Raw genomic sequence first — 27,884 nt, forward strand, 5'->3', positions numbered from 1 at the left:
AGAGAACATGAGTTTGGATGATCTAATTGTCACTCTGTTCTTCAGCACTTGAACAAAACCTACAATACAGACGTCCCTCTTGTTTTAATGAACTCTTTTAACACGGATGAAGACACAAAAAAAATACTTCAGAAGTACAATCATTGCCGCGTGAAAATCTACACCTTCAATCAAAGCAGGTACAAGAAATAAAAATAGCTAGCTATTGGAATTGTGACCCCTGGGAATTCTCTTCATTGTTGCAACACAGTAGCCTTATAGCAGCAAAGGTCAATTCTTGCAAGAACTTGATAACTTTAAAATTATATAGAGGTTGGGCCTGGTGGTGGTGGTACACACCTTTAATCCCAGTACTTGGGAAGCAGGGGCAGGAGGATCTCTTGTGAGTTCGAGACCAGCCTGGTCTACGAGAGCTAGTTCCAGGACAGGCTCCAAAGCTACAGAGAAACCCTGTCTCAAAAAAAAAAAAAAAAAAAAAAAAAACAAAAAAAATTATATAGAGGTTGATAAATATGTAATGGTTATAAACTTTGGCTCTGTCGTTTCCAGTTTCTCAGGGGATCTGCTTGAGATCTTATCCTATGTCCCAGATCTTTAAAGGCAGTCTAGAAAGTCTCCAGTCAGTGGGTGAATTCCTGAAGCCACAACACTGAACACCTTGCCCGTGGCAGGGGTTTCTTCATCTAAGTAGATAAAGGTTTCGAGAACACATCCACTCGGGGAGTAGAGTGGGTAGAAGGAGGCGGACAGCAACAGTGTCTAAAGTTGGACCATTTTAAAATCTGTTTTCGTATCACTTTTCTTTTCCATCCTAATGTGTTTGTTGCCTGCTTCCTAGTAGTCTGTCCACACGCTCTTCCTGCTTTCCTTTACTGGTTGGCAACTCTTAGCCTTGTGCTGACACCTGGGTGCTAAAGGAAGGAAAGCAACCCTGGGTGCATGTGTTTAAGAGTGGGCAGATGGTCTCAGATTTTCAGGCACAAGAACCAGTGAAGTTTAAAAACATTTACTTACTGAGTCCATCCTCTTTGAGAATTGTAAAAACAATCTTAAAAATATGAAGGGCCTTCCTCTCTGTATGGCTTTGGAAAACTTCCTTTGAATAACTATCTAGAAAATAGATTTTTAAAAAATAGTGATGAAAGATTTTTCTTAAATGATTCACCTATAATTTACTATTGACAGTCTCTGAAATGGAGGGATGTTTTATTTAATATTTTAAAAGATTTTGTTTTATTTTTTGATGGAGGAAGGTCATTGGTTAATTAATAAAAAAACAGCTTGGCCTCATAGGTTAGAACATAGGTGGGTGGAGTAAACAGAACAGAATGCTGGGTGGAAGAGGAAGTGAGCTCAGATGCAGGGCAGCTCCTCTCAGAGCCAAACGTGATGCAGCTAGCCGCCATTTCCGACATGCTGAATCTTTCCCGGTAAGCGCACCTAGTGGTGCTACGCAGATTATTAGAAATGGGCTAAATTAATACGTGAGAATTAGCCTAAAAGAGGCTAGATATAATGGGCCAGGCAGTGTTTAAAAGAATACAGTTCGTGTGTTGTTATTTCGGGACATAAGCTAGCCAGGCAGCCAGGAGCTGGATGGCAGAAACGCAGCCCGCAGCTCCTACTACAATTTTTCATTATGTGTATCTGTGTATATCTGTGTTGGTATATGCACATGAGTGCAGGCCAGAAGAGGGTGTCAAATCCCCCGAGACTGGATTTATAGGAACGTGTAAGCCATTTGACATGGGTGCTGACAGCTGAACCGTACATGTGCTTAACCATTGATCCATCTGTCCAGCCCTTATTTAATTTTAATGTATTGTTTTATTCGAAGGATTAGGTGTGCTACAATAAATAATGTTCTCATTTTGTTTTTAAAGGTACCCGAGGATTAATAAGGAATCTTTACTTCCTGTAGCAAAGGATGTATCTAACTCAGGGGAAAGTACAGAAGCTTGGTATCCTCCAGGGCATGGAGATATCTATGCTAGCTTTTACAACTCTGGCTTGCTCGACACCTTTCTAGAAGAAGGCAAAGAGTATATTTTTGTGTCTAACATAGATAACCTGGGTGCCACAGTGGATCTTTATATTCTTAATCATCTAATGAACCCACCCAATGGGAAACGCTGTGAATTTGTCATGGAAGTCACAAATAAAACACGAGCAGACGTAAAGGTAAATACTGAAGAATCAATTTGGAGATTCATGTTTTTACAGTTGATAAATTACATAGGTAAAATATTTTTTCTTATTTATGTTTCTATTTTATGTACTTCATATTTGTTATTTACTTAACATCATTTAAGAGAGTGTGATGTTATTGTGTGGGGTACCTTAAGTTCTAAAAAAAACAATGTGTATGAGCCCAGAATTAATAAGAGTGTAAGTCTATGTCAATAATTTAAATGAAAAATAGTTTCATACATTTTTATGGAACAAGTCTGAACTATGTGAAAACAGACAGCAAATTTTTCACACCATTACTACTCTTCAAGTTTGACATATTTTATTATGCTATCCTTTTCGTGGAAATTTATTTCTATAAAATGTGTGTATGTATTTCATGTATACTTTGTCACTGCACTATCTTTGTAGTTGTGTAAGAATAATGAATGCAGTTGTTTAGTACAAAGTATAAACGAACATGGCCTATTTGGTGGTGATAAAATGGCTGTAGCTGATGCACACCATATTGGCTGCCCTGGATCCTGTACCTCTTCCTCCCACACTGGGATGGTCTCATGGCTATCAGGACATCTCCAGCCTTGATCTACTTCTCATTCACTCATCTGTCTCCCTTCTCCCCCTATCCTAGACCTTAGGAAGGGGAGGAGGACTCTGAGTACTCCCAGGGCTTTAATTATGGACAGGACAGTGAGTGCTTATGGTAAAGTAACAATCTGAATTATGAAGATTATATAGTCATTGTCTTCTATGAAATTCTATAGAATTCATAATCAGTGTGGTATGGCTGATTGCAAGAGAATTGGAAGCACTCATGATTTTCTGCTTTTCTAGGGTGGGACACTCACTCAGTATGAAGGCAAACTGAGACTGGTGGAAATCGCTCAAGTGCCAAAAGCACATGTTGATGAATTCAAGTCTGTGTCAAAGTTTAAAATATTTAATACAAACAACCTATGGATTTCTCTTGCAGCAGTTAAAAGACTGCAGGAACAGAATGCCATTGACATGGAGATTATTGTGAATCCAAAGGTAAGTGAAGGTCACCGTTTCTAGAGGCAGATCCCTGCCAGCTCCCTCTGGCTTAGCTGTCCCATCAGTCAGACCGTTTTGTGTAGTCAGGTTCTCCAGTTCTGCACTCACCCCAGTGATGTGCTCCAGACGCCAAGCTGAAAGGAACTCCTGCAGTGTAACTGCTTCTTCTATACTCAGATGCCATCTGTCTGTAGGAATCTTCTACAATCATGTGCCATCTGTAGGAATCAATCTTCTATGCTCCTATGCCATCTATCTCTAGGAATCTTGTATAAGTTTTCTCAACTCCTGGTTCTTTACTGAAAAATAGATATGTTGCTCACTCAAGTTAAGAAACTTAAAAAGAAAATCATATGTGGAGTATAATACAAATACTTGGCAAATTAATGTCTGTTCTCTGATTCTATGAAACCACTTTCCAAGTACTAACATCACACATGGAACACAGCTGGGTGCATAAAACCTGTGTTCTCTGGGTGTGGTGGTATACACCCATAATTCTAGCAGTTGGGAATGGAGATAGGAGTTAGTTCAAGGTTGTCCTCAGTACATAGTGAGTTTGATATGTGCGATTCTGTCTAAAAACAAGCCCCAAACTCTTTGTTTCCCCACTCTTACCCAACCTTTTTCCTTCTTAATTTTTTATAGACTTTGGATGGAGGCCTGAATGTCATTCAGTTAGAAACTGCAGTTGGAGCTGCAATTAAAAGTTTTGAAAATTCTTTAGGTATTAATGTTCCAAGGAGTCGATTTCTGCCTGTGAAGACCACATCAGATCTCTTGCTTGTGATGTCAAACCTCTATAGCCTTAATGCAGGATCTTTAACCATGAGTGAAAAGCGGGAATTTCCTACAGTACCCTTGGTTAAATTAGGAAGTTCTTTCACCAAGGTAGGTAATTCGTAAAGATAATCATAGAATTACTTTTTACTACTGACCTTTTATAGCCCTTCATCTCTGGTATGATTTATAAGAATTGACTGTAGTCTCTGTAGTTACTCTGGAGAGCAGGAAAAAATGTTTTAATGTGGGGACATGGCTACTGCTTTCATCGGTCAGAAAGGGTTAAATCTCATTCAATCAATGAGTATCGTGCTCCTACTATCTCCTGGGCAGTTTCTGAATGTGGAGATTTAGCAGCAAACAAAGCAAACTAAAATCCCCATCTTCATAAAATTAACATCCTACTGGAAGAAGCTAAGAAGTCAGTACATCAAATATTTAGTGTAGCAGGTGGTAGAAACTATAGAGAAATAAAGCAAGGGCGGAGCTGGAAATGTGTGGTGGAATTGTGATGGCATCACAGAGAGCCTCAGGAAGAAGCTGAGTGTGTTGTGGATTAGGGTAGAGAGCTTCACCTAGGCAGGGGTGATAACTAGACTTAGAAAACATCCTAATACCAGAGGGCAAGTTAGTGGCAAGTCTCAGGGAGCCTGCTATGACATCTAAGTTTAGTCTAGTCCTAGACATGGTTTAGTGCCATTTGGTCTGTAGTGCAGATGAAGAGTTGGATAGTAAACTATGAGTATGTGCTTCCTGAAAGATGCAGAAGTTTCAAGGTGGAAGGAATTAGGTGTCAAATGCTGTTGCTGATTCAAGCTAGATGAGAATTCATCATTAAACTTACCAGTGTAAAGTTTAGGAATCTAGTTGGAATGGATTTAAGGAAGGCTGGGAGAATTGGAGTTGGAAATGATTTTAAGAGTTGAAGCCTCTATTTTAAAAGAAATGCAACACCTTAAAAAAAAAAAAAGAGTTGAAGCCTCAAAGAAAAACAGAAATTAGGGTAGTAGGCCAAAAAGAACATAAATTTTAAGGGGTTCTGTTTCATAAATATGAGAGAATTTACTTATATATTGTTGGAAATTAATATGGTCAGGAGGGGAACACAATTGAAGCAGACTCCTGGAACAAATTCTTAAATAGCCTAAGGAAAGCTCTAACAGTGGAGAAGTTGCCTTCATGTCTGAATAGAGTCTTTGCAGCACTAGAGCAACGGTAGAGAAAAGACAAGGAGACAGAATGGCATAGTAGGGCCAAAACCAGTCGGGCCTATTTTTTAAAAAAATATTTATTTATTTATTATGTATACAATATTCTGTCTGTTTATGCCTTCAGGCCAGAAGAGGGCACCAGACCCCATTACAGATGGTTGTGAGCCACCATGTGGTTGCTGGGAATTGAACTCAGGACCTTTGGAAGAGCAGGCAATGCTCTTAACCTCTGAGCCATCTCTCCAGCCCCAGTCGGGATTATTTTCTCAGCAAAATAGAAAGCAAACGCATGTAGGATTGCTTATACTTTGTGCTGTTTCTTGTCCTGAGCCCTGCTGCACCTGTGACTCCTACCCGTCCCATAAGGCCAACTGCAGTCTAGAATATTTCAAGCCTTGGTAGTCTCTCCTCTTTTTCTAAATCCTGATTGTGTGAACTGCTCATTTGGCTTAATATGATGGTTACTTATTTGTTTTCTCATTTGAAAACAAAACATCTGATCTGATCAACAGGATTATAAAATGTTTGAGTTTTTAGAAACATTACCCTGTCTATCTACTGGTCTCTTCTTCACAGGAGCTTGACTATAATGAGTGCAAATTAGCAGGTTCTTCCCATAGAAGAACTTGAATAGATGGAGAGTGGACAGCCTTGTCTTGTTCCTAATTTTAGTGGAATTGCTTTAAGTTTCTCTCCATTTAATTTGATGTTTACCATTGGCTTGCTGTAAATTGCTTTTATTATGTTTAGGAATGTTCTTTGTATTTTTGATCTTTCCAAGACCTTTATCATGAAGGGATGCTGGATTTTGTCAAAGGCTTTTTTAGCATCTAATGAAATGATCATGTGGGTTTTTTCTTTCCGTATGTTTATATAGTGTATTACATTGACAGATTTTCATATGTTGAACCATCCCTGCATCTCTGGGATGAAGCCTACTTGGTCATGGTGGATGATTTTTCTGATGTGTGCATGTATTCAGTTTACCAGTATTTTATTGAGTAGTTTTGCATCAGTGTTCATGAGGGACATTGGTCTGTAATTCTCTTTCTTAGTTATGTCTTTGTGTGGTTTGGGTCTCAGGGTAACTGTAGCGTCATAAAGAGAGTTTGACAATGTTCCTTCCGTTTCTATTGTGTGAAACAATTTGAGGAATATTAGTATTAGCTCTTCTTTGAAGTTCTGGTAGAATTCTGCTCTGAAACCATCTGGCTTAGAACCTTTTTTTTATTTTTTAAAAACTGTTAATGAGTGCTTCTATTTCCTTAGGGTTTATAGGTCTATTTAAATTGTTTATCGGCATTGATCTAATGTTGGTATCAAGAAAATTGTCAATTTTGTGGGATACAGGTTTTTGAAGTATGACCTAATAATCCTCTGTATTTCCTGGGAGTCTGTTGTATCCCCCCTTTCATTTCTGATTTTAATTTGGATATTCTCTCTCTGCCTTTTGAGTAGTTTGAATAAGGGTTTGTCTATCTTGCTGATTGCTTTTCAAAGATTCAACTCCTTGTTTCATCGATTCTTTGTATTGTTTTGTTTCTGTTTTGTTGATTTTAGCCCTGAGTTTGATTATTTCCAGCCATCTACTCCTCCTGGGTGTTTGCTTCTTTTTTGTTCTAGAGCTTTCAGATGTGCTGTTAAGTTACTAGTGTGTGATTTCTCCAATTTTTTTTTTTCGAGACAGGGTTTCTCTGGTTTTGGAGCCTGTCCTGGAACTAGCTCTTGTAGACCAGGCTGGTCTCGAACTCACAGAGATCCACCTGCCTCTGCCTCCCGAGTGCTGGGATTAAAGGCGTGCGCCACCATCGCCTGGCCCAAATTTTTTTATGTAGAAATTTAGTGCTATGAACTTTCCTCTTAGCACTGCTTTCATAGTGTCTCATAAGTTTGGGTATGATGTGCCTTCATTTTCATTGAATTCTAGGAAGTCTTTAATTTCTTTATTTTTTTCCCTTGACCCAGTGGTGATTCAGTTGAACATTGTTCCATTTCTACGAGTTTGTAGGCTTTTTGTAGTTTGTGGTGTTGTTGAATTCTAACTAACCCCTGGTGATCTGTTAAGTTACAGGGCATTATTCCAATTTTTTGTATATGGTCAATTTTAGAGAAGGTTTCATGAGGTACTGAGAAGGCATATTCTTGTGTTTGGGTGGAACGTTCTATAGGTGTTTGTTAAGTCCATTTGAGTCATGACATCTGTTTTTATATTTCTCTGTTAAGTTTTGTCTGGCAGTCCTGTTCAGTGGTCAGAGTTAGGTGTTGAAGTCTCCTACTATTAGTGAATGGGGCTTAATGTGTGATTTAAGTTTTTGTTTCTTTTATAAATGTGGGTGCCCTTGTTTAGGGGCATAAATATTCAGAATTGAGACTTCATCTTGATGCATTTTTCCTGTGATGAATATGAAATGTCCTCTTCTGTCTTTTTTGGTTAATTTTAGTTTGAAGTCTATTTTTACTCAATATTAGGATAGCTACACCAGCTTGCTTCATTTGATTGGAAAAATCTTTTCCCAACCCTTTACTCTGAGGTAATGTCTGTCTTTGAAGTTGAGGTGTGTTTCCTGTGTGCAGCACGATGAATCCTGTTTTCGTATCCATTCTGTTAACCTGTGTCTTTTTTTTTTTTTTTTGGTTTTTCGAGACAGGGTTTCTCTGTGGTTTTGGAGCCTGTCCTGGAACTAGCTCTTGTAGACCAGGCTGGTCTCGAACTCACAGAGATCCGCCTGCCTCTGCCTCCCGAGTGCTGGGATTAAAGGCGTGTGCCACCACCGCCCGGCCTTAACCTGTGTCTTTTTATAGGTGAATTGAGTCCATTGATATTAATGACCAGTGATTGTTAATTCCTGTTATTTTTTGGTTTTGTTGATGATAATGTGTTTCCCTTCTTTGGGTTTTGCTGGTGTGAGATTATCTACTGCCTATTTTCATGGATGCAGCTAACTTCTGTAGGGCTGGATTTGTGGACTGAGAATGGGACCAAGTATTCAAATACTAGAGCACATGGGGGACAATTCTCATGTCAAATACCACAGTAGAGTTGACTTTGAAAAGAAAATGAGGTAAAGTAGCTAAGAGGGAAAGCTGAGCTACTGTCTGGGATTCTTAAAGCTATGGATGGTTTGATTAAAAATACAAAGAAGTGCTCAGAAAGAATGAGAAAAAGAAAAGAAGAAAAAATAAGGGAGAGTGTATGAGATGCAGCTAAAGAGAGTTAAATAAAGAATGCATAAGTATAATTAAGATGGAGAAATGAAAACAGTACTTCTGAAATGTAACTGAGCAATGTATGAACAGAAGGTATATATGTAAGAGCAGAGGTCAAAACTGGAAACATGAGAGAAAATCCTTATGGCGTATTGAAAGGTGAAGTCCTCAGATTCCTCTGGCTCCAGTGGTTTCATGTGCTGTTGTCTGAAACACTTGTTATGCTTCTACTTGAAGGTTCAAGATTACCTAAGAAGGTTTGAAAGTATACCCGATATGCTGGAATTGGACCACCTCACTGTTTCAGGAGATGTAACATTTGGAAAAAATGTTTCATTAAAGGTTGGTATTATGAAAGTAATGTTTATTATGGTCTAATAAAATAGGTTTAACTTTCTAGTCCCAAATTTACTTTCATTAAGGAGTAATTCTTAGTGAGGACAGGTGATCATCATTGTATTTAGTACTACTGTATCCAGATACATAATCAGTTCAAATACAAGCATGATCAATACAGGAATTTTCTGGAATGTAACCCTCAACGAGAAAGGAAACATTAGATAGTGGTGAAGTGGGACAGTCTTCAGAATAGCCCCTATTAGCATTGTGATCACTTATAGTGAAATATGAAGAGGGTAGATAATTAAAGCTCACAACTGAAGATATGCTTGCTTTTTCCTAAGTATATATAATCTTGTAAAGTCCCTGTATTGATATTTTAAGTGTTCTTTTGTGTTAGGGCCATTTGCTTCAACGATGGTGTTAAAACAACATTATACATGAATAATACATGACTATAACTTCATGTGTGCATACTACTTAATCTAAAAATCTCATTAAGATATAAGAAATGTTTCCAATAACTGTTCTTTAAAAATAAAAAATGGAGGGGGTAGGGGCCAAGGAGACACAAACCTGTGAAGCCCATGTGAGAAGGCACAGTGGCGCGGGAGTTGTCACGCCTGCACTGCAGAAGTAGATGGTGGTTAGCCTTGCCTGCTGTCTCACCATGTTGCTCACAGCGAGGTGGGAGAGATCTCTCAAAAAGAGGTATGTGACACCTGAGGAACAACATTTGAGGGTGTCCCCTGGTCTCCACATGCATTTGCAGGTGCAGCGATACAGACACACAACAAAACCAACTCTGTAAAGGTAACAGGTCGGCACCTTGTCTTCTTAAGACTGAATAATACCTTGTAAATGAGCCTGAGACAGGTCACTTATATGTCTGCTTCTCACTTGTGGTGCCACCTCTAACAAGTCTAGAGCCAGCACTAGGATTGTGATAGAAGGACACATTATTGTACTCCTTTCATGTTTATTCTTACATTTACAGCAAGTACATTGTTAAAGGAGTTGAACATGAGCTTGATTTTAAGATAACCAGTTGAATGTTTCAGCTTCAGTTTTAAGTAAAATCTTCGTTTTTTTTTTTTTTCTTCTTCACTTAGGGAACAGTTATCATTATTGCAAATCATGGTGACAGAATTGACATCCCCCCTGGAGCAGTGTTAGAGAACAAGATTGTATCTGGAAATCTTCGAATCTTGGACCACTGAAATAAGTGATGCCAGATATACTTTATACTAATTATGGCTAAAGAGTTTCTTACAATAAAATGTTCTCTACGATTCTCAAAGAAGCAGGTACTTTTACTGTGCTGTACTCTGCAGTGTTGATTTTTAAAGTAGAGTTTTCTGCAATTTGCTTTTAGCCTAAGGAAAGCCTAGATGGAGCAATACTTTCCTTCTCTGATGAAGAGCCTAGATAGTTCATCTTAAAGTGCAATATTATTTAATCTTAGAACTGGGCCAGCTCGGCCAATCTCTTAACAGAAGCTTGAGTGATGGTCACTTTGAATTGCCTTTGATTTTAAAAAATAAAGTGATACAACAATCTACTTGTTTCCTGTGCTGTCTAGTGCTGACTCTGTGAAACCGCAGGAGACTGCAGTGTACTCTTGCTCCAGGGTGGTTTCTGGGAATGTTTGACTAGCTGGTTAGCTAGGCGGTCCTAGTTGGTTGTTTTTCATTTCTAAGACTATTAAACACTGTTAATGACAACACAGAGACTAAACTTGAAAGTATCTAGTGTTCTTACCTGGTTTTAACACTAGTATGCCTGCCATGTTTTCCACATTCAAGGGAACAGGTTTTTCCCAGCTGAAGGGGCAGAACAAGCAGAAGTAAAGCCTGTTCTCACAGCCTCCTGTTCTAGAACAGTGTGTTGGGAAAGCGGATAATAACTTGATTAGAAGTTCTCCTTCATTAAAGGTTCCGTTCTTTTACTTGCTTTCACTCAAAAATACTGATAACCTTTGAAATCAGGTCTGCTGGTAGTTCACACATGCGTCTCTAGTCAGGTCATGTTATAGTTCTTCCGTACTTGTTTTGAAAAGGCTGTGTTTAAAGTACACTGTATTCGGCACCATTGAAAAAAGTTGCCTTTTAAGTCTGATGATTTTTTACATCTTTATTTTGACAGTTTAGAACCAATGACATACCTCTGTAATGATTTAAAAAAAAAAATCCTCTTGAGAAAACAAAACAAAACAAAAAACCCACAAAATAAGATTATTTTCATTGTACATTATCAGCACAAGATTAGGCACTCTGACAGGGTGAGGCACAGGCACTTTCATTGTAGAGTGTTACCGGTTCTAAAAAAGCTTACTCACTGACCTTGTATTTCTGGCCCCGACATAGCAGCCTGTATTTTAAAAGTTCTGTTTATCCCTGGTCTTTTCTTATATACATATCAAAAGTAACTTAAAAGAATCCAAGAGGGCCATATTTCATGTTATCTAAATGTTAAGATGAGAATTTGTAAGTAGGCGTATTATATAAATTATGTATTGCCTCTGCTAGAAATAAAAAAGCAAAAAAACAAAATATTAACCAACCCCTAACCCTTCATAGGTACTTTATAAATACAGCTATTAAACCATAGCTTTGTGTATATCACTTCCGGAAAGTATTTAAGTTAGTAGCTGCATAAGTAAATGCAAATATTCTTTATTCCTTATAATTAGTCTTCCATATATTTAGCGGTTTGAGGCTCTACTCAGTGACATACAGTGGTAGTGAAAGGTTAAATATGCAACACACAAAACCTGAAACTGACATTAATCACTAAAATAGAAACTGAATTCCTAAATCCAAGCAATCAAAAGATGTTTATTTTTTATAAAGATCTGTAAAAAAATAATTTTTCAAACAGCTTTACTTTCATAGAGAAAACTTTCTACAGAGGTTGACTAAGATTTTAATATTTTCAATTGTACCATCATTAAATAAGGTGGGACACCATATAAACTTCATTGCACTGGAAGAAATGCAGAGCATTTTTAATATAAAGTATACAGAGCATTCTAGGCAACTACAGCTGTGTTACAGCTATGTGTTCTTTTGGATTTGGTCCAAAGAAACCTGAGTCTGTTTCCAGAGAGAATGAAAATGTTATAGACACCTGATCAATTACTCCTTACCAAAGGATGCACAAAAATAGCACCCTTGTAGATCCCACTGAATCCAGCTCCCAACACTGACCCTTCTTCCCGTCCCCCACCTCAGTTCACTTTGGGTTCCAGGTTCAGTTCCTAAAACACCAGGCATCCAGATTTTCTTCAGACACACGTCCTGTGGTCAGATGAACTACCCAGGTTTCTAGTCTGCCATCACCTCTTCTGTTCCCAGATCTCGGCCATGTTAAGATCCAGGTCTTTAAGGCCTTTTAAGGCTTGAAGATTTCCAGTGTAAAAAGCTACATCTGCTGTGACCAACCTGAAGAGTGGGAGAAAGGTATTGTTAAATGTAACACTTTTTATTCAGATAATTAAAGGAGCAATATTCAGATGCTTAGCCTAGCTGCTAGAATAGTTTTAAATTCAGAATGACTTGGGATAAAAATGTTGACACTTCTTAGTAGATTCCCACTATCTAAAGGGCCATTTAATACTGATTTGGTAATGTTTGGAAAAGGAATAAACCGGTGCCTTTTATAGTCAGTTTTGTGACAAATTCCACCTGATAAAATGAGATTTATTTTTAAAAAGCATAAACTAAGAGAGAAAATAACAAGTTAAACTGAAATCATTTCAGTTAGTTGTCATTAAAACGTATATGTGTGGTTACAATAGGAGAAGCTCAAAGCTCAAGTTTCCTGGCAGTGCCTAGAAATTAAATGAAAGCTGGGGTTCTTATGCAAGCACAAGTGAATATCCAACTTGACACTGAGGGCTGAGGCTGGGCGGACGGCTCAATGGTAGAGTACTTGCTCAGCATGAATAAGGCTGTGATTCCATCTCCCACAGAGCACACACAGTGTAACAACTGTATTACTAAAGACTCACTTTGGTGTGCAAACCTGTCAGACTCATACCGACCTCAGAACATTTCCTTTAGATCCTGAACTGAAAAGCAGGAGCTGCTTAGCCTGGGGACTCTTAGAAACTAAAGTGTAATTTGTTTGTTTTAGATGCTGTTTTGCTGATACTGTTTTGTTCATATTCTTTCTTTCAATTCAGGTATGTTTCAGGGTTCAGATAAGTTTGTAAAAGGAATTGTTACAGCATTAACACAGAGGCACAGAGAACAAGAGTGTGTATGCACTGGGGGCAATGGGTGATAGGGATTGAACTCTAGGCCTTACTAGGCAATTGCTCTCACTGAGTTACTCCCCAACCCAAATGGAAGATTTGAAATTGTAAAAAGAACTAATCTTAAAAGGAACATCATCTGAGCAAGGATTTTTCTCTCCACCCACAAAGTGCCTCAGAGGAACACCTAAGAACCTTTATGCAATTTTTTTTTGTAGTGCAGTATGGGTGATGTGTATAATTTAATTCATTTAGGAGAAACTCTATTAATGGGCAAATACAATATCATTATGATTGACTTCAAGTTTTTAGTAGCTTACCAATGTAGAATGGAACCAGTATGTATGAACTACTTAGCTAACAGTCACATGTGGTTTAGGTACAGTCGCTGACAGCAGCTTGGTCTTCTGCTGGCACACAACAGATGCTGGTGAGATGCGAGAAACTCCTACCCTCTAAAAAAAGCAGGTTCTTCCCTCCCCAGCTGGACCTCCAAGTAGCCAACAAGGGAATAACACTTTATAGATCATTCTGGGCTGGGAATGTTTACATTAGGAATCTTTTCTATCCAGCCTTTAATCTTGAACAGTGTCTCTATAAACGATTCACAATCCAGATTTGGAAGCAAAGGTCCTAATTTCCTGATCTATAGAATGCTTGACCAGTCAATTTGTAAATGGCTTCACAGTAAGAAAATGGATCATGAACATTTAGTTATCAGCTAGGTGTTTCTGTGATTTCATTTAGAACATCCAACTTTCCAGTCACCCCTGGAGATAAGTACTACAGTAACTTGATATGAGGGGAATCAGGACCCAGTGTGACTAAGCAGAAGTCTAAGCTTTTCACCTGTTGTCTAGCTGCATGAATGAGTTGAATTACAAGGAACAGCAGGAAGGCGAACAAATACTTTGTTCATTTCATTCCTGCTTCTAAACTGGCTCTGAATCAAGAAGATGCTATTAGGCATCTAAAATAGAAATAGCATATTTCTCTTGCATTTAATTTAGGTTAGCTATGACCGATATTTCTTATCACTCATAGGGTAGTTTTTCAGGCACCAGAGAGATGGCTTAGCAGCTCTGAGCACTTGCTGTCTTAGAGAGGACCTGGGTTAGTTGCCAGCACCCTCATGGCAGTTTACAACTTTAACCCCAGTTCCAGGGGATTCAATGCTCTCTGTCTTCTGGCTTCCAAGGGCACTAGGTGTGCACATGGTACATAAATAGACATGCAGACAAAACACCCATATACACAATTTTTTTAAAAAAAGATAAATATGTGGCACACCAAGAAAACCATACCAAAGTTTAACAGGTAGTTGGTTGCTTTTTCTTTTTTTAATACACACACAAACACACCCACTTCACAAGCTAGGGACGAAGCCAGGACCTCACAGATGGAAGGCAAGTGCTCTACCACTCAACAACATCCCCAGCTTCAGATTAATCTTCAATTCTCTTCGTGAAAGGAAGAAAGAGTTTTTTGTTTTTTTTTTTTTAATCATTTCTAGAACACCTTTAATCCTAGTACTTATAGGCAGAGGCAAGGTGGATCTCTTGAATTGGAAGCCAGTCTGGTATACATGGCAAGAGCTGGTCCCTGCCTAAAAGTCAAAACAACAACAACAACAACAACAACAAAATCTAAGAAGTTTCAGGCATAGATAAGGTAATTATCTTATTCAAAATTTTAGATATAAGTTAGTAGGTGGCAGAGCTAGAGTTTATCCCAAACTTTGTAAAATACGAATCCATTGGTTTTAAAATGTAATACTATTTTAAGAATAATAGATTTTTTTCAGGACTCTCCAAAATAAGGCAGTTTACTCTCATCATTTTAGAAATGAGGCCACTCCCCTAGTCCAAGGGTCCTGGAGTAGAGCTCTGAATCCTGTCTGCACACAGCAATACCGCTCAGCATCTAGAGATGAGCCACTAGCCCGCACTGCCTCACTGAGAAGGGTTTGTAAGGTTCGGCAAGGAGCTGAACACGGACAACCATTATTAACAGAGACAGTGGGAAGATACAAAGAGGCCGTGTCCACAAGAGAAGAAAACAACATTGCTGACTTGGTGGTTTTCTTCTGCAGTATGATGGCAGCAGGAAAGCAGACCATGAAACTGACAAGGACTAACACTCAGTACGGAGCAGGTGGAGACAGATTAAGAATCATACCCATTTTGAGGTCCTCCATCATTTATTACATTTAAGTGTGACAACTGCTTTTTCAAGTGGAGTTTGTAACTTGCATTAATTCTTAAAAATAACATCTGAAAAAGAAATAAAAGTTTCTTAAAGTTCTCCTGAAATAGAAGATAAATATCCGTAATCAATAAATGGAAAAAGTTTCTTTTCTTTGTTTTGACATAGACTTAGGGTGTTGGGAAGCACTGAGCTGCTCGTTCCCTGTGGCTTCCTCGGCCGCTGGACAAGAGCTCTTCCCCCACTCAGCAGCACTTCAGCAGTAAAACCACCTTTATGTACAGTAGGAGAATTCCTCAGGGCTGCATAAAGAGTCAAAACTAGGCAAAAATAACACAAAGCAGTGGGAGTTTTATCTAACTAGGAACTTAGTGGGGGTGAGGGAATAAGACGTAAGAGAGGTAAAAGCTACTTTTACCTGATTACTCTATGGAAATAATTTAACGATCTATTTACCAAGGAACATGTATATGTACAGGCACCTATGGAAGTTTGCACAGCTGCTGGCATTTGAGTAGTAAAAGGAGCATACAAGCCAGGAACTCCTGCAGAACCTTAGCAGAGAGAAGCTCCCTGACGTGGCTCGCAGGCCCTTGAGTTAGAACTCAGACAGCAAATGTCGTCAGAGATGGGGGAATCTTACTTGGCCGAGGAGGTGTGTAGCCATCTCCTCAGAACTGAAACATCCCTCCTAGAGTGGGAAGAGGCCTACCCAGCTCCCCGGGCTCAGGAGGCTCGGTCACATGGTTACATGTAAGGGTTGTTCAAGGAGCTCCAGGAGTGCAGCTCTGAGCCGTCACCCATGCCTGGGTGGCTTTTCAGTGCGTCACTTCTGCCCTGTAAACAATACTAATAGACTCGACTGTTCCACTGGCCTGCTCCTTGTGCCCTTCCTGGGATGAGCAGACATTGTTAGCCTCTTCCCAGGGACGCCACACAGCTGAAGGATGGCTGGCCAACAAGAAATGACAAGGAAATTACCTTTCAGGGTAGTCATGTCTGTCTTCCCCTCAGTCTAAGTCCTGAGGGAGTTAGATGATGCTGAATTATGAGTTTAATGTTATTAAAGAAAACCTAGGAAAGCATGAAGAATGCGAATAGCTGGTACAGAAGTACAGGGTCACAAGAAAGAGCAGGAGATGCAAGAACACACAGAGCACTAAGAAGGCCGCCCCAATACCATCTGCATGCATACACAAGCCATAGGAACAAAGTTCTGAATAACAGCCCACTGGAAGTTAAGCCCCCTGGTACATACTAGTTTACATTCTTACACTGCACCATTCTACAGCTGGGCTTGAATGACAGCATCCAGTTTAAGGGAAATTAACTGGATGAATAAAAATGAGGAAAGTATGAAGTTCTGGACTTTGGAGGTTTCAGGGCAGAGAAAGAGGCATGGGGCATAGAGATCCCAAAGAATAAACATGTACTACTTCTGGTGGACACAGCAGGAAGGGTAGATACCTCTTATTCCCTTCCCATGTTTGGTCATAGTTGAGAGGTATTCCCCACCCTTTTTACCACAGATCACTCATGTCCGTCTAATAAGTAGTAATGACTGACTCATGTATATGCTAATCTTGGTACTCCACTGCTAACTTCTCTCACCTCCAATCTACTATAACCTCAATTTATAACACCATAGATTTATTGGTAGACGCCAACTCTGATCTCCACACTAACGTAAGGAGTGATAATAGAAGTTTTGACCTCTAACAATGGGTAACAGGTGACTAGAAGATCTGTTTAGTTCTCAACTCCCAAAACAAAAGACTTGAAATTAAAACATTTTATTCATGCCTCACTAATCAATATAACAACCTAAAAGATGACAGCAAAGATGAACTACACTTGAACTTAACTGGATCTAAAGCACATACAAACTCCCCTACTGGTATGAACATAAAGGGTTAAAATTGCAAAGGTCTTTAGAGTTAGTACTCACCTGTGTTTGCTCTTCGGGAAGAAGATCAAATATAGCTTCATGCATTTTTGTCATTTGCTTACAAATATTCCTGAAACAAGGGGAAGGAACAGGAGCTTTCACCTCGTACTGGCAAGGGAAAAAGAATGAGAATTATCTTTAGTCTTTTGGACTATGCAGTGTCTCTGACGTTCCCTGAGTTGAGTTTTCTGTGCCTCCATACATCTAATTCTGGCAGTAGTGCTCAGGTCTTCAGCTGAGGTTTCTACTACCATACAAATCTTAAGAAACTTTTGGCCAATAACTTCATCTAGTTTATGGGAAGTAAAACAGTTTACTAGACCATAAGCTGCTTCCAGCCTTAAAAATGCCGTTTGGGTTTAAAGCTCCTTTAATTCCTACCTAGTTCTTACACACAGAATCATGAAGCGTGACTTGGGTGGCTGGCTCTTTCAGGTGATGCTTTCCTGATTATACTGCTCTCCATGTGCTTGCACTGCGTCCCTTTGCTGGCTGAATATGCTACACTAAGCAGACCACAGTCTCCACCACTTGTCAGCTGGCAGAACTTGGAGCTGCTATGAATTATGCCCTTATGAATATCTGTGAAGGTTTTGGTGTGGATTATTTTAGCTCTCTAGGATATGTAAGTAGCAGAAGTCAGTGGGTCATATGAACTTCATGTTTAACTTATCAGGAAATGCCAAACTATATTCCAAAGTGGCTGCACCATTTCATAACACCACTGGCAAGATGTAATGACTAGGCTCTCTGCCTCCTCACGAAACATCACTATTTCTGGAGTTTTGATGTTGTTTTCAAAATATCCTAGTGGTAGAAGAAATTCAGATACATGAAGACAAATGTAGGCATTGGGGATTACAAGGCCAAGAATGTCATGGACTCACAGCAAGCACCACACACTAGAGAAAGGGTCTGGACTCACTGAGACCGGAACTGAGGTTTCAAGTCATCCCATTTATAGTCATTTGCTTTGTACCCCTAAAATGGCTAACCCATCCCCCAACCATTCTCCATCTCTGCTTTTCCTAATGGTGATCTCACTTTCATTACCGCACCCTTCAGTCACCTAAACTGGACACAACAGTAACTCGCTCCACCCGAGAGACCTTTCCTTACATTCTTCTGGAATTTCTCTTTGGGGAAAAAGCCACTAAAAACATACTACCTCCCAAATAGTAACTTTCCTGGGTCCCTCTGCTCATCATGCTGTGGCATCTCACGTCAGCACACTACAACCTCTCCGGCACCGCGCCTTCCCAGGTGTCCCCTCTTGATCATCCTTTTCTTCAGTCTCCAACAAGCAAAGCTTCAACACAAGTCCCACAACTGCCCCTTTCTAAAAGTCATCTTTATTAGCATATAAAGAATAAGGTTGCATCCATCGATTCCAAAAAGCATTATGCTGAACAAAAGGAGTCTGGCACAACAGGCTGTAACTCCATATGAAGGACTTCTGGGAGAAGCAAAACTATAGTGTCCAAGAGAAGGTTTATCAATAATTTTCTTTATCTTGAATGAGGACATTTCATTACATATGTGTGTGTGTGTATGAATTTTAAGACACCAAATTGTGTACTTGAGTGAATTTTATTGAGTACAAACTATACCTCAATAAACCTGAATTACATTGATTTATAGCAATGGAGACTATTGCAGTGTGCCCATTCCTATGTGTGCAACCCAGTGCATTAGCAGACTTCAGTGCTCACCTGAGTTACTAGTAACAACAGCAGAATATTGGCAGCTGACAATTTACTAACACTTGCTACAGTCAAACACAATAAAAAACAAAGAGTGCACAACACACAAAGATATATATTCTCTCCCTAACTCCCACTCTACCCTCTGAGATCATGCTATTATTCCCATCTGGAGGTGGAGACTGTCACTGATGGTCCTTCACTGGCTAGTCTGTAGCAAACATGAGACTTAATTTGGGTGTGCCTCTCTAACTATGACACAGAATTGGTTTCTTACGCTTTCCAACATGTTATCTCAGAGACTTTTGCATGTTAATTTCATTGCCCTCACCTCACCCTTTAAAAGCAAACTTCACATGCATGCAACAGCCGGAGTGCCTTCCCAGCCCCTCTCTCCCAGCTGGTGACCGAGTCTCCCACAGAGTAAAAGCTCCAACATGTGGAACCAATTCCTTACAATGTTTCACATATGCTTCTTTGTTGTTGAAGCTATTCTATTTTCCCTACTAGATCTTTACTATTTGAGGACCAGATGGAAGACTGATCTACTCTGTGTTGCCCTGTTACCCAGCACAATGGTTTGCATAAGTGAATAAACGAGTAAGACACTAATTAGTCTAGCTGTCTATAATCGGAGATGACTCATTCAATACAAGAAATGGCACCCTTATTAGAGTCTTAAAATAGTCTAGACTATATTATTGTGGCATATATTTTCAAAATTAAAATTTCAGGCAAGAAAACGAAAAACTAAAAACTAAAAGACAAACCCAAACAAATCCTATCTTCTATTTTGGTATGAATTTTTAAAAAAGATTAAAGTTCTGGGCAAGCAAGTCAGGGAGCAGCAAAGGCAGACTTGTTAACATGGGAATGCAAGGTGCCAGGCAGACAGGTGGAAAATTACCATGAAAGGAGCACACAGCTCTGCTCTAAGGCCTGGCCACATCCTCTAGGGCAGTAACACAACAAAACAAAACTGCGGAGGGGAGTGCTCTAGTTTATCAAACAAAACAAAGAACTTGAGAGACACAATCAGCAAATGTAATGAACGAATCACACTTACAGAGAAGTCTCTGTCCAAGGAAATCACAGTAAAAGGTAAGCTGACTCACTGGCTAAGTCCCAAACGTGTGAGGTGTCAGCAGAGGACACGGCAATTACTGGTAACTTCCTTAGGTGTGGTACCTGCAGTGTCCCTTTAAGATTTGATTTGTGTGAGAGGGCGGATGTCCAAATGTCGACGTGTGACAGCAAGTGGACACCTGTGTGATACTCCTCAAATGCCATCCACCTTATATTATGAGACACATTTCTCATTGTGTGATACTCCTCAAATGCCATCCACCTTATATTATGAGACACATTTCTCACTGGCCTCAAAGTCACCAAGATGGCTAAGTTGGCTGGCCAGCAAACCCCAGGCATTTGCCTGTCTCCACTTCCCCTGAGTAGGGACCACAAGCAAATGCCACCATGCTTCCCTCTTTTAAAGACAAACAAAAAGACACCCACCGGTCCTACGTGCAAGGAAAGCACTTTGCTGACTGAGGGATCTCCCTAGCCTTCTGAATTAAATATGTTACAGTGCATTTGAAGCAGGATGGTACATACACCTGAGTACTGGGAGATAAAATACCATCCTGCTTCAAATTTATTGTAACATATTTTAATAAAAAGCAAAATGTCACTATCTGTCAAATATAGGTAATAAATATAAACACTGAAAAGCTTCTGAGGAAATTCTCTTCTTATGGATAGAGAGTGTTAGTGCACCAATATGACTCTCTGTCTTTATCTCCCTTACTCCCCCAGGCCATTTGGAAGATGAGAATCAGCTATGCAAAATGTGAACATTCTATTGCACTCTTCTCTAAACTGAGAGATAGGGTTTGCAATGCAATTGTAAGCCCGACCACTAAAGGGCCCTAAGAGATGATAAAATTTTCCTGGGGGAAAAAAAATGAAAATTTTAACCAATCAGTAAATACCTCATAAACACTGAGATTCTTTTATCATGTCCCTATGTATCTAGAATTCTCTACAAAATGGAAAATCACAATGCCTTAGACATATGCCAAGCTTAATCATTTAGAAGAATCATTACCTTTGACAAAAGCTTATCAAATAGGCTGTCCATTATCGCTACAAGCTTAGCTGATATTTCGGCTATATGGTCATGGTAATCCTGTAAGGAGAAATAACACTGTTTTTAAAATTTCCTAAGACATATTTCCAAAACACTTAACAATTAAAGAAGACATTTGTGCTCCAATAGAAAACAGGTGAGAAGTACCTTGGTGATATGATCAAAATGCCGAAGCATGCTCCACTGCTTAGGGGGTAGTCGGGCTTCAAAATGAGCCCGGATCACAGGGATGTAGTGCACAATTAACTGCAGACACCGTGAAGAAAGGGCTGCAGTTGGGGAGTAAATAAGAATGGAAAAACAAAGATATTCGTTGATTTTAATTATCAAATTAAGTAAAAACATCCACACTAATCTTACACAGATCCCAGTTTATCTCACAAATGAAAAGCACATGGCAGAAAACAATCTGTCATTTGCACAAGGAAGCAGTCTGGCAACGAACATGCTACTCTTCCACTGTGCCCGTGAACAGCCCGAGGACACTGGCACAGTTGATTCTTTTCCCAAAGTGCTTTTTAATGCAGATTTCCGAAAATACTTTGTACACAGTATTACATTTTAGAAAGTGACACATCTTCCATACAACCTGGAACAATGGGAACTTCCTAGAACACATACACACCACATGAAGGCTAATGTGGCATCTGCCACTTTCACAGGCTCTGGTCCAAGCCATATGAACATCAGGCATAAACACAATACAAAAGTGACATTCTAACAACGAAATGAAGAATTCATACCCAAATTTTTTGTAGTTATTGTTTTTAGTCCAACAACTTGCAATGCACCAGCTCCAAGAACTAACTGGCAACTTCTTGAATTGAAGTACTAACAAAGGAAGAAGGAAAAGATTTTGATCAGTTCATTAAAGTGCTAACTGCCCCAGAGACACAAACATACTCCTTCTCTGCTCACCCTCCTCTCATTACAAATCATGAAGTTATGTTTTAGTTGAATTTTTCTTTAAATTTAGAGACAGGTTTCACTTGTGGTGCACACTGATCTGAACTCACTACATAATCCATGCTGGAAATTCTCCTGCCTCAGCTTCCCAAGTGCCAAGAGGAATGGCTCGCTACAATGGTTTGATGAATTTTCTGGTAAAAGTAACTATAATCTATTTATACATTAATGAAAAGGGGACAGGACAGGTAGACTCTTATTGATTTCTGGTGGAGAAAAAAATTGAGAAATCTAAAAATCAGTTTTTGGAAATTAATCTCTAATCTACATTTACAAAAGCAGTTAGGTTTTGCGTTGGTGGTACACTGGTGAGCATAGCTGCCTTAAGTTTCAATCACTCTTTTCTGTTAAAGATCTATATTTTATGTGTGTGAGTGTTTTGCCGCAATTATATATGTGTACCATGTCTATGCCTGGGCTCTACATAAGTCAGAAGAAGGCAATGAACCCCCTAGAACTGGAATTACAGATGGTTGTGAGCCACAGTATGGGTTCTGGAATGTTCCTCAAGAACAGCAAATGGTTTTAACCACCGAGCCAACTCTCTAACTCCAGTTTCTGTCACTCTTCATGAAAGTCCTTTGTTTTTCGGTACATGTGTGTTCACATATGTTTGGTGCCTCCAGGACCACTCTGTTTTTGTTGGTGCTGGGGACTCAAACTCTGGTCCAGCACACTCTCCTAAAATCCAGAGAGGACACAGACAGCAACACACAGCCAGCACACTCTCCTGAAATCCAGAGAGGACACAGACAACAGGAGAGCCACCACACTCTCCTAAAATCCAGAGAGGAAACAGAAACCAGGGAACAAAACACTCACCCAAAAAAGACAAGACCAGATATCAGCACCTAGACCTATACCATTCTGCTCCTAGATTCCTAGATGCCAGTGTAAAAACACAGTCAATAACAAATAAGTAGAACAATTACTAGAGCTCAGAAACCCTCCCACAGCAGGTCCTGAATATTCCAACAGAGCTGAAGCACAAGAGAAAGACCTTAAGACAACATGTATGGATATGAGAGGCTCTTAAAGAGGAAATTAATAAATCCCTTAAGGATATCCAGGACAACAAAAACAGTAGAAGGAAATAAATAAAACTGTTCAAGACCTGAAAATGGAAATAGAATCAATAAAGAAAACCCAAACTGAGGGAATTCTGGAAATGAAAAGTTTAAGAATTTAAACAGGAACTAAGGAAGAGAAAATAAAACTAGGCACTGAGACACAGCAGAAGGAATGGATGCATCAGTCAAAGACAATGTTCAAACACTCCTGGTACAAAACATCCAGGAAATCTGGGGCACTATGAAGAGACTAGATCTGACAATAACAGAAATAGAGAAGGACAATGTAATCTAGCTCAAAGGCCCAGAAGGTATTTTCTACAAATTCATAAAAGAAAATTTCCCTAACCTAAAGAAGGACATGCCTATAAGGTACAAGAGGCATACAGAACACCAAACAGATTAGACCAGAAAAGAAAGCCCCATGGCACATAATAATCAGAACATTAAATGTATAGAACAAAGCAAGAATATTAAAGGCTGCAAGGGACAAACACCAAATAACGTATAAAGACAGCACTATTAGTATTCCACCCGACTTCTCAAAGGAGACTCTAAAAGACCACAGATGCAGTCCAGACTACTATACCCAACAAAATTTTCAATCCCCACGGATAGAAAAAATAAGGTTGTCTATGATAAAGTCAAATTTAAGCAATATTTATCTACAAATCCAGCCCTTCAGAAAGTGTTAGAAGGAAAACTCCATCCTAAGGAGGTAAACTACAACCATAAAAACACAGGGAATAAATAATCTCAGAGTAGCAAAATCAAAAGGGAAACACATACACACACACATACACAAAACCATTACCACCACCACCAACAACAACAACAAAATAACAGGAATCAATAATCACCGGTCATTGATACCTCTCAATAGCAATAGACTTAATTCCCCAATAAAAAGACTCAGACTAACAGAATAGACATGAAAACAGGAACCATCCTTCTGCTGCATCCAAGAAATACAACTCAACATCAAAGATAGACAGTATCTCAGGGAAAAGGGATGGAAAAAGATATTCCAAGAAAACAGGCTTAAGAAGAAAGCTGGTGTAAACATTTTAATATCTAAAATATACTTCAAACCAAAACTGACCAGAAGAGATAGAGAAGAACACTACATATACATCAAAGGGAAACTCCATAAATAAAGGACATTGAGACTATAATTCGTGACTCTAGAGAAGCTAAATAAGAAGGTGAACCCAAAGAAAAACATATAAGCATCCCCCTGAATATTAACCTTCATCAGGCGATGAAAGAAGACAGAGACAGAGACCAACATTGGAGCACTGGACTGAAGTCTCACGATCCAAAGGAGGAGCAGAAGGAGAGTGAGCACGAGCAAGGAACTCAGGACGGCGAGGGGTGCACCCACACACTGAGGCAATGGGGATGATCTATCGGGAACTCACCAAGGCCAGCTGGCCGGGGACTGAAAAAGCATGGGACAAAACCGGTCTCGCTGAACATAATGGACAATGAGGACTACTGAGAACTGAAGAACAATGGCAATGGGTTCTTGATCCTATTGCATGTAATGGCTTTGTGGGAGCCAAGGTAGTTTGGATGCTCACCTTAATAGACCTGGATGGAGGTGGGTGGTCCTTGGACCTCCCACAGGGCAGAGAAACCTGCTTGCTCTTTGGGCTGAGGAGGAAGGAAGACTTGATTGGGGGAGGGGGAGGGAATGGGAGGTGGTGGCGGGGAAGAGGCAGAAATCTTTAATAATTAAATTAATTAATTAATAAAAAAATCAGCAAGAAAAAAAAAAAGATGACATTTAAATTCTTAACATCTATACTCCAAAAACAAGGGCACCCAAGTTCATAAAAGAAACACTACTACAGCTTAAATCATATTGACCCTCACACACTGATAGTGGGAGACATCTATACCCCACTGTCACCAACAGAAAGGTCATCCAGACAAAAACTAAACAGAGAAATAATGAAACTAACAGATGTTATAAGCTAAATGGACCTAACAGGTATCTACAGAACATTTCATCCAAACACAGAAGAATACATTTTCTCCTCAGCACCTCACGAACATTCTGCAAAATTGACCACATATACTTTGTGACATACTCAGTCACAAAGCAAGTCTCAACAGGTACAAGAAAACTGAAATAATTCCCTGCATCCAACAGGTCACTATAGATTAAAGCCGAATATCAACAACAGAAACAAGAAAAAGTTTACAAACTTGGGAAAATGAACAACTCTCTACCGAAAGAAAACTGGGTCAGGATACAAATTAAAAAAGAAATGAAAGACTTTCTATAATTGACTGAAAATGGACACAGCATACCCAAACTTATGAGACACAAGCAAAGCAGTTCTAAAAGACAAGTTCAAAGACATTGGAAATCTCAGACGAGCATCTTAACTGCATACCTCAAAGCTCTGAAACACCAAGAAACAAACACACCCAAAAGAAGTAGACAGCAAGAAATAATCAAACTCAAGGCTGAAATCAATAAAATAGAAATAAAGAGAACAATACAAAGAATCAATGTAACAAGAAGTTGGTTCTTGGAGAAAAATTAGTAAGATCGACAAACCCTTATACAAGTTAACTAAAAGGTAGAAAGAGAATATCCGAACTAACAAAATCAGAAATGAAAAGGGGATGGGGCCATAATAGACAATGAGAAAAGCCAGAGACTTATAAGAATATACTTTAAAAACCTATACTCCACCAACTTCTCAATACATACCACCTATCAAAGTTAAATCAAGACCAAATAAGCAGTTTAAAAAGACTTATAACCCCTAGTGAAATAGAAGCAATTATTAAAAGTCTCCAAATCTCTCCCCACATACAAAAAGCTCAGGGCCAGATGATTTTAGAATAAAAATTCCACTAGACTTTCAAAGAGTCAATGCCAATACTCCTCAAATTATTTCACAAAATTGAAACAGAAGGAACATTGCCCAATTCATAAACTGAGGCCACAGTCACCCTGATACCCAAACCACATAAAGACTCAATGAAGAAAGAGAATTTCAGACCAATTTCCCTTATGAACATAGAAAAAGTCTCAATAAAATACTTCCAAACCAAATCCAAGAACAAATAAAAAAAGATTATCCACATGATCAAGTAAGGCTTCAATCCAGAGATGCAGGAATGATTCAACATGCAAAAATCAATAAATATAATCTATCATACAAACAAACTAAAAGACATAAAACCACACGATCTTCTCATTAGATACAGAAAAGGTCTTTGACAAAATCCAACACCCCTTTTGGATAAAAATCCTAGAGAGAACAGGGACACAAGGGGAAAATCTCTACATAATAAAGGTACTTTATACAGCAAGCCCACAGTCATCATCAACTTAAATGGAGAGAAACTCAAACCAATCCCACTAAAATCAGAAACAAGATGAAACTTCCAACTCTCTTCATACATATTCAATACAGTACTTGAAGTCTTAGCTAATACAGTAAGGAAGACTACTGAAGGTGATTAAGGGAATACAAATTGGAAAGGTAGATGTCAAAGGGGCGCCATGGAAATCCACAAACAACCCAGGATGATATCAAAGAATAGGTTGCTCTCCACAAACTGACAGTAAGATGCCATTGCTGAAGACAACACCTACACAACTCACTGAACATGAAGAGGTCACATTGGAGCATACACAGAACCTTCACCCCTACATTCTAGTGTCTTTGGTACAGGAAGATATTCTGCAGGCTACTAAAAGAGAAAAAGTAAATGCCAATCCCACCACAATCCCTTTGATCTACAATGCTGTCATGCTTGCAAAATCTGCCAGGGAAATGGTGGCACAAAGCTTGTGGGAGTAACCAACCAATGTCTGATTGGTCTTAAGGCCACTCCATGAGATAGAACCTATACCTGACACTGCTTGGGTGCCAAAAACCAGAGAATAGACAGCCCAGAAACCTAGGGCAAAAACAAATACTACTGGTCTAAAAAAACAAAATCAAGTTGTGCTAGAATGAATCCTAAACAACACATTGTTACAATCATAAATCAGTGCCTTATTCAGCCATAGTCAGGGAAGGCTCCTCTCGCATCAGATGGAAACAAATACAGAGACTCACAGCCAGACATTATGAAGGGAAACCTTGGAACACACAGCTCTACATAGGATGCCTCCATCAAATCTATCCTCTCAGAGCTCAGGGAATCCTTGGAAGAGGAGGTGGAAAGAGTGTAAGAGCCAGAGGGGATGGAGGACACAAGGAGAACAAGGCTCCCTGAATCAACTGAGCAAAAGCACATTCAAACTCATAGAGACTGACATAGAAGCACAGGGCCTGCCCAGGTCTGCACCAGGCCCTCTGTGTACATATCAGAGCTTTCACTTTAGTGTTTTTATGGGCCTTCTGAGCATGTGCACAGGTAGGCCTCTGATTCTTGTGATTCTTTTGGGCTCTTTTTCCTCTGTTGGTTTGCCTTGTCCATCTTTAATGTGTTGGTTTTGTTTTATCTTATACTCGATTTTGTTATATGTTGTTATCTCTTAGAAGTCTGTTTTTTTTTTTTCTAATGAGAGCAAAAAAGGGAATGAATCCAGATGGGAAGAGAGGTGTAAAGAGACTGGACAGGGTAATCAGAAGATTACCTGTGAGAAAAAACATCCATTTTTAATAAAGTGAGAGTAAAGAATAAAGCCTTTGTTATACTAGCACATAAGAATACTTATTAGTATGAAATAGCTGAAATCATCAAACTTCATTACATTAATGGTTCCAGAAGAATGTTGAAAAAAAATCTCTAACTTGAGTGAGCCGAAGCTTCAGTGAGCTCCTGCCAGGTACCAGAAAGCA

At 39.2% G+C, this 27,884-nt stretch overlaps 2 protein-coding genes across 6 annotated transcripts in view; one reads left to right on the top strand and one right to left on the bottom strand.

Moving 5' to 3' along the window:
• Ugp2 (UDP-glucose pyrophosphorylase 2) overlaps window positions 1–10,324 on the top strand; it is a 54,612-nt gene extending 44,288 nt beyond the window's left edge. For both annotated transcript variants that reach the window (XM_057771249.1, XM_057771248.1), the window contains exons 5-10: window positions 46–179; window positions 1,884–2,181; window positions 3,025–3,222; window positions 3,874–4,116; window positions 8,664–8,768; window positions 9,878–10,324. In XM_057771249.1, the coding sequence (XP_057627232.1) occupies window positions 46–179; window positions 1,884–2,181; window positions 3,025–3,222; window positions 3,874–4,116; window positions 8,664–8,768; window positions 9,878–9,985 (1,086 nt within the window). In that variant the 3' untranslated portion in view covers window positions 9,986–10,324. The remainder of the gene's footprint in view (window positions 1–45; window positions 180–1,883; window positions 2,182–3,024; window positions 3,223–3,873; window positions 4,117–8,663; window positions 8,769–9,877) is intronic.
• A 559-nt stretch (window positions 10,325–10,883) lies between these two features.
• Window positions 10,884–27,884, bottom strand: part of Vps54 (VPS54 subunit of GARP complex) — an 82,810-nt gene continuing 65,809 nt past the window's right edge. For 3 of the 4 annotated variants that reach the window (XM_057771245.1, XM_057771244.1, XM_057771247.1), the window contains 6 exons: window positions 21,772–21,859; window positions 21,176–21,297; window positions 20,987–21,067; window positions 17,177–17,284; window positions 15,202–15,296; window positions 10,884–12,208 (listed from right to left, as the gene is read on the bottom strand). In XM_057771245.1, the coding sequence (XP_057627228.1) occupies window positions 12,103–12,208; window positions 15,202–15,296; window positions 17,177–17,284; window positions 20,987–21,067; window positions 21,176–21,297; window positions 21,772–21,859 (600 nt within the window). In that variant the 3' untranslated portion in view covers window positions 10,884–12,102. Of the gene's footprint in view, window positions 12,209–15,201; window positions 15,297–17,176; window positions 17,285–20,986; window positions 21,068–21,175; window positions 21,298–21,771; window positions 21,860–27,884 lie in introns of those variants that run through there. The other variant, XM_057771246.1, reaches the window with a different exon arrangement.

The sequence above is a fragment of the Chionomys nivalis genome, chromosome 6 (genome assembly GCF_950005125.1).
Source record: "Chionomys nivalis chromosome 6, mChiNiv1.1, whole genome shotgun sequence".
In the NCBI taxonomy this organism is placed as follows: domain Eukaryota; kingdom Metazoa; phylum Chordata; class Mammalia; order Rodentia; family Cricetidae; genus Chionomys; species Chionomys nivalis.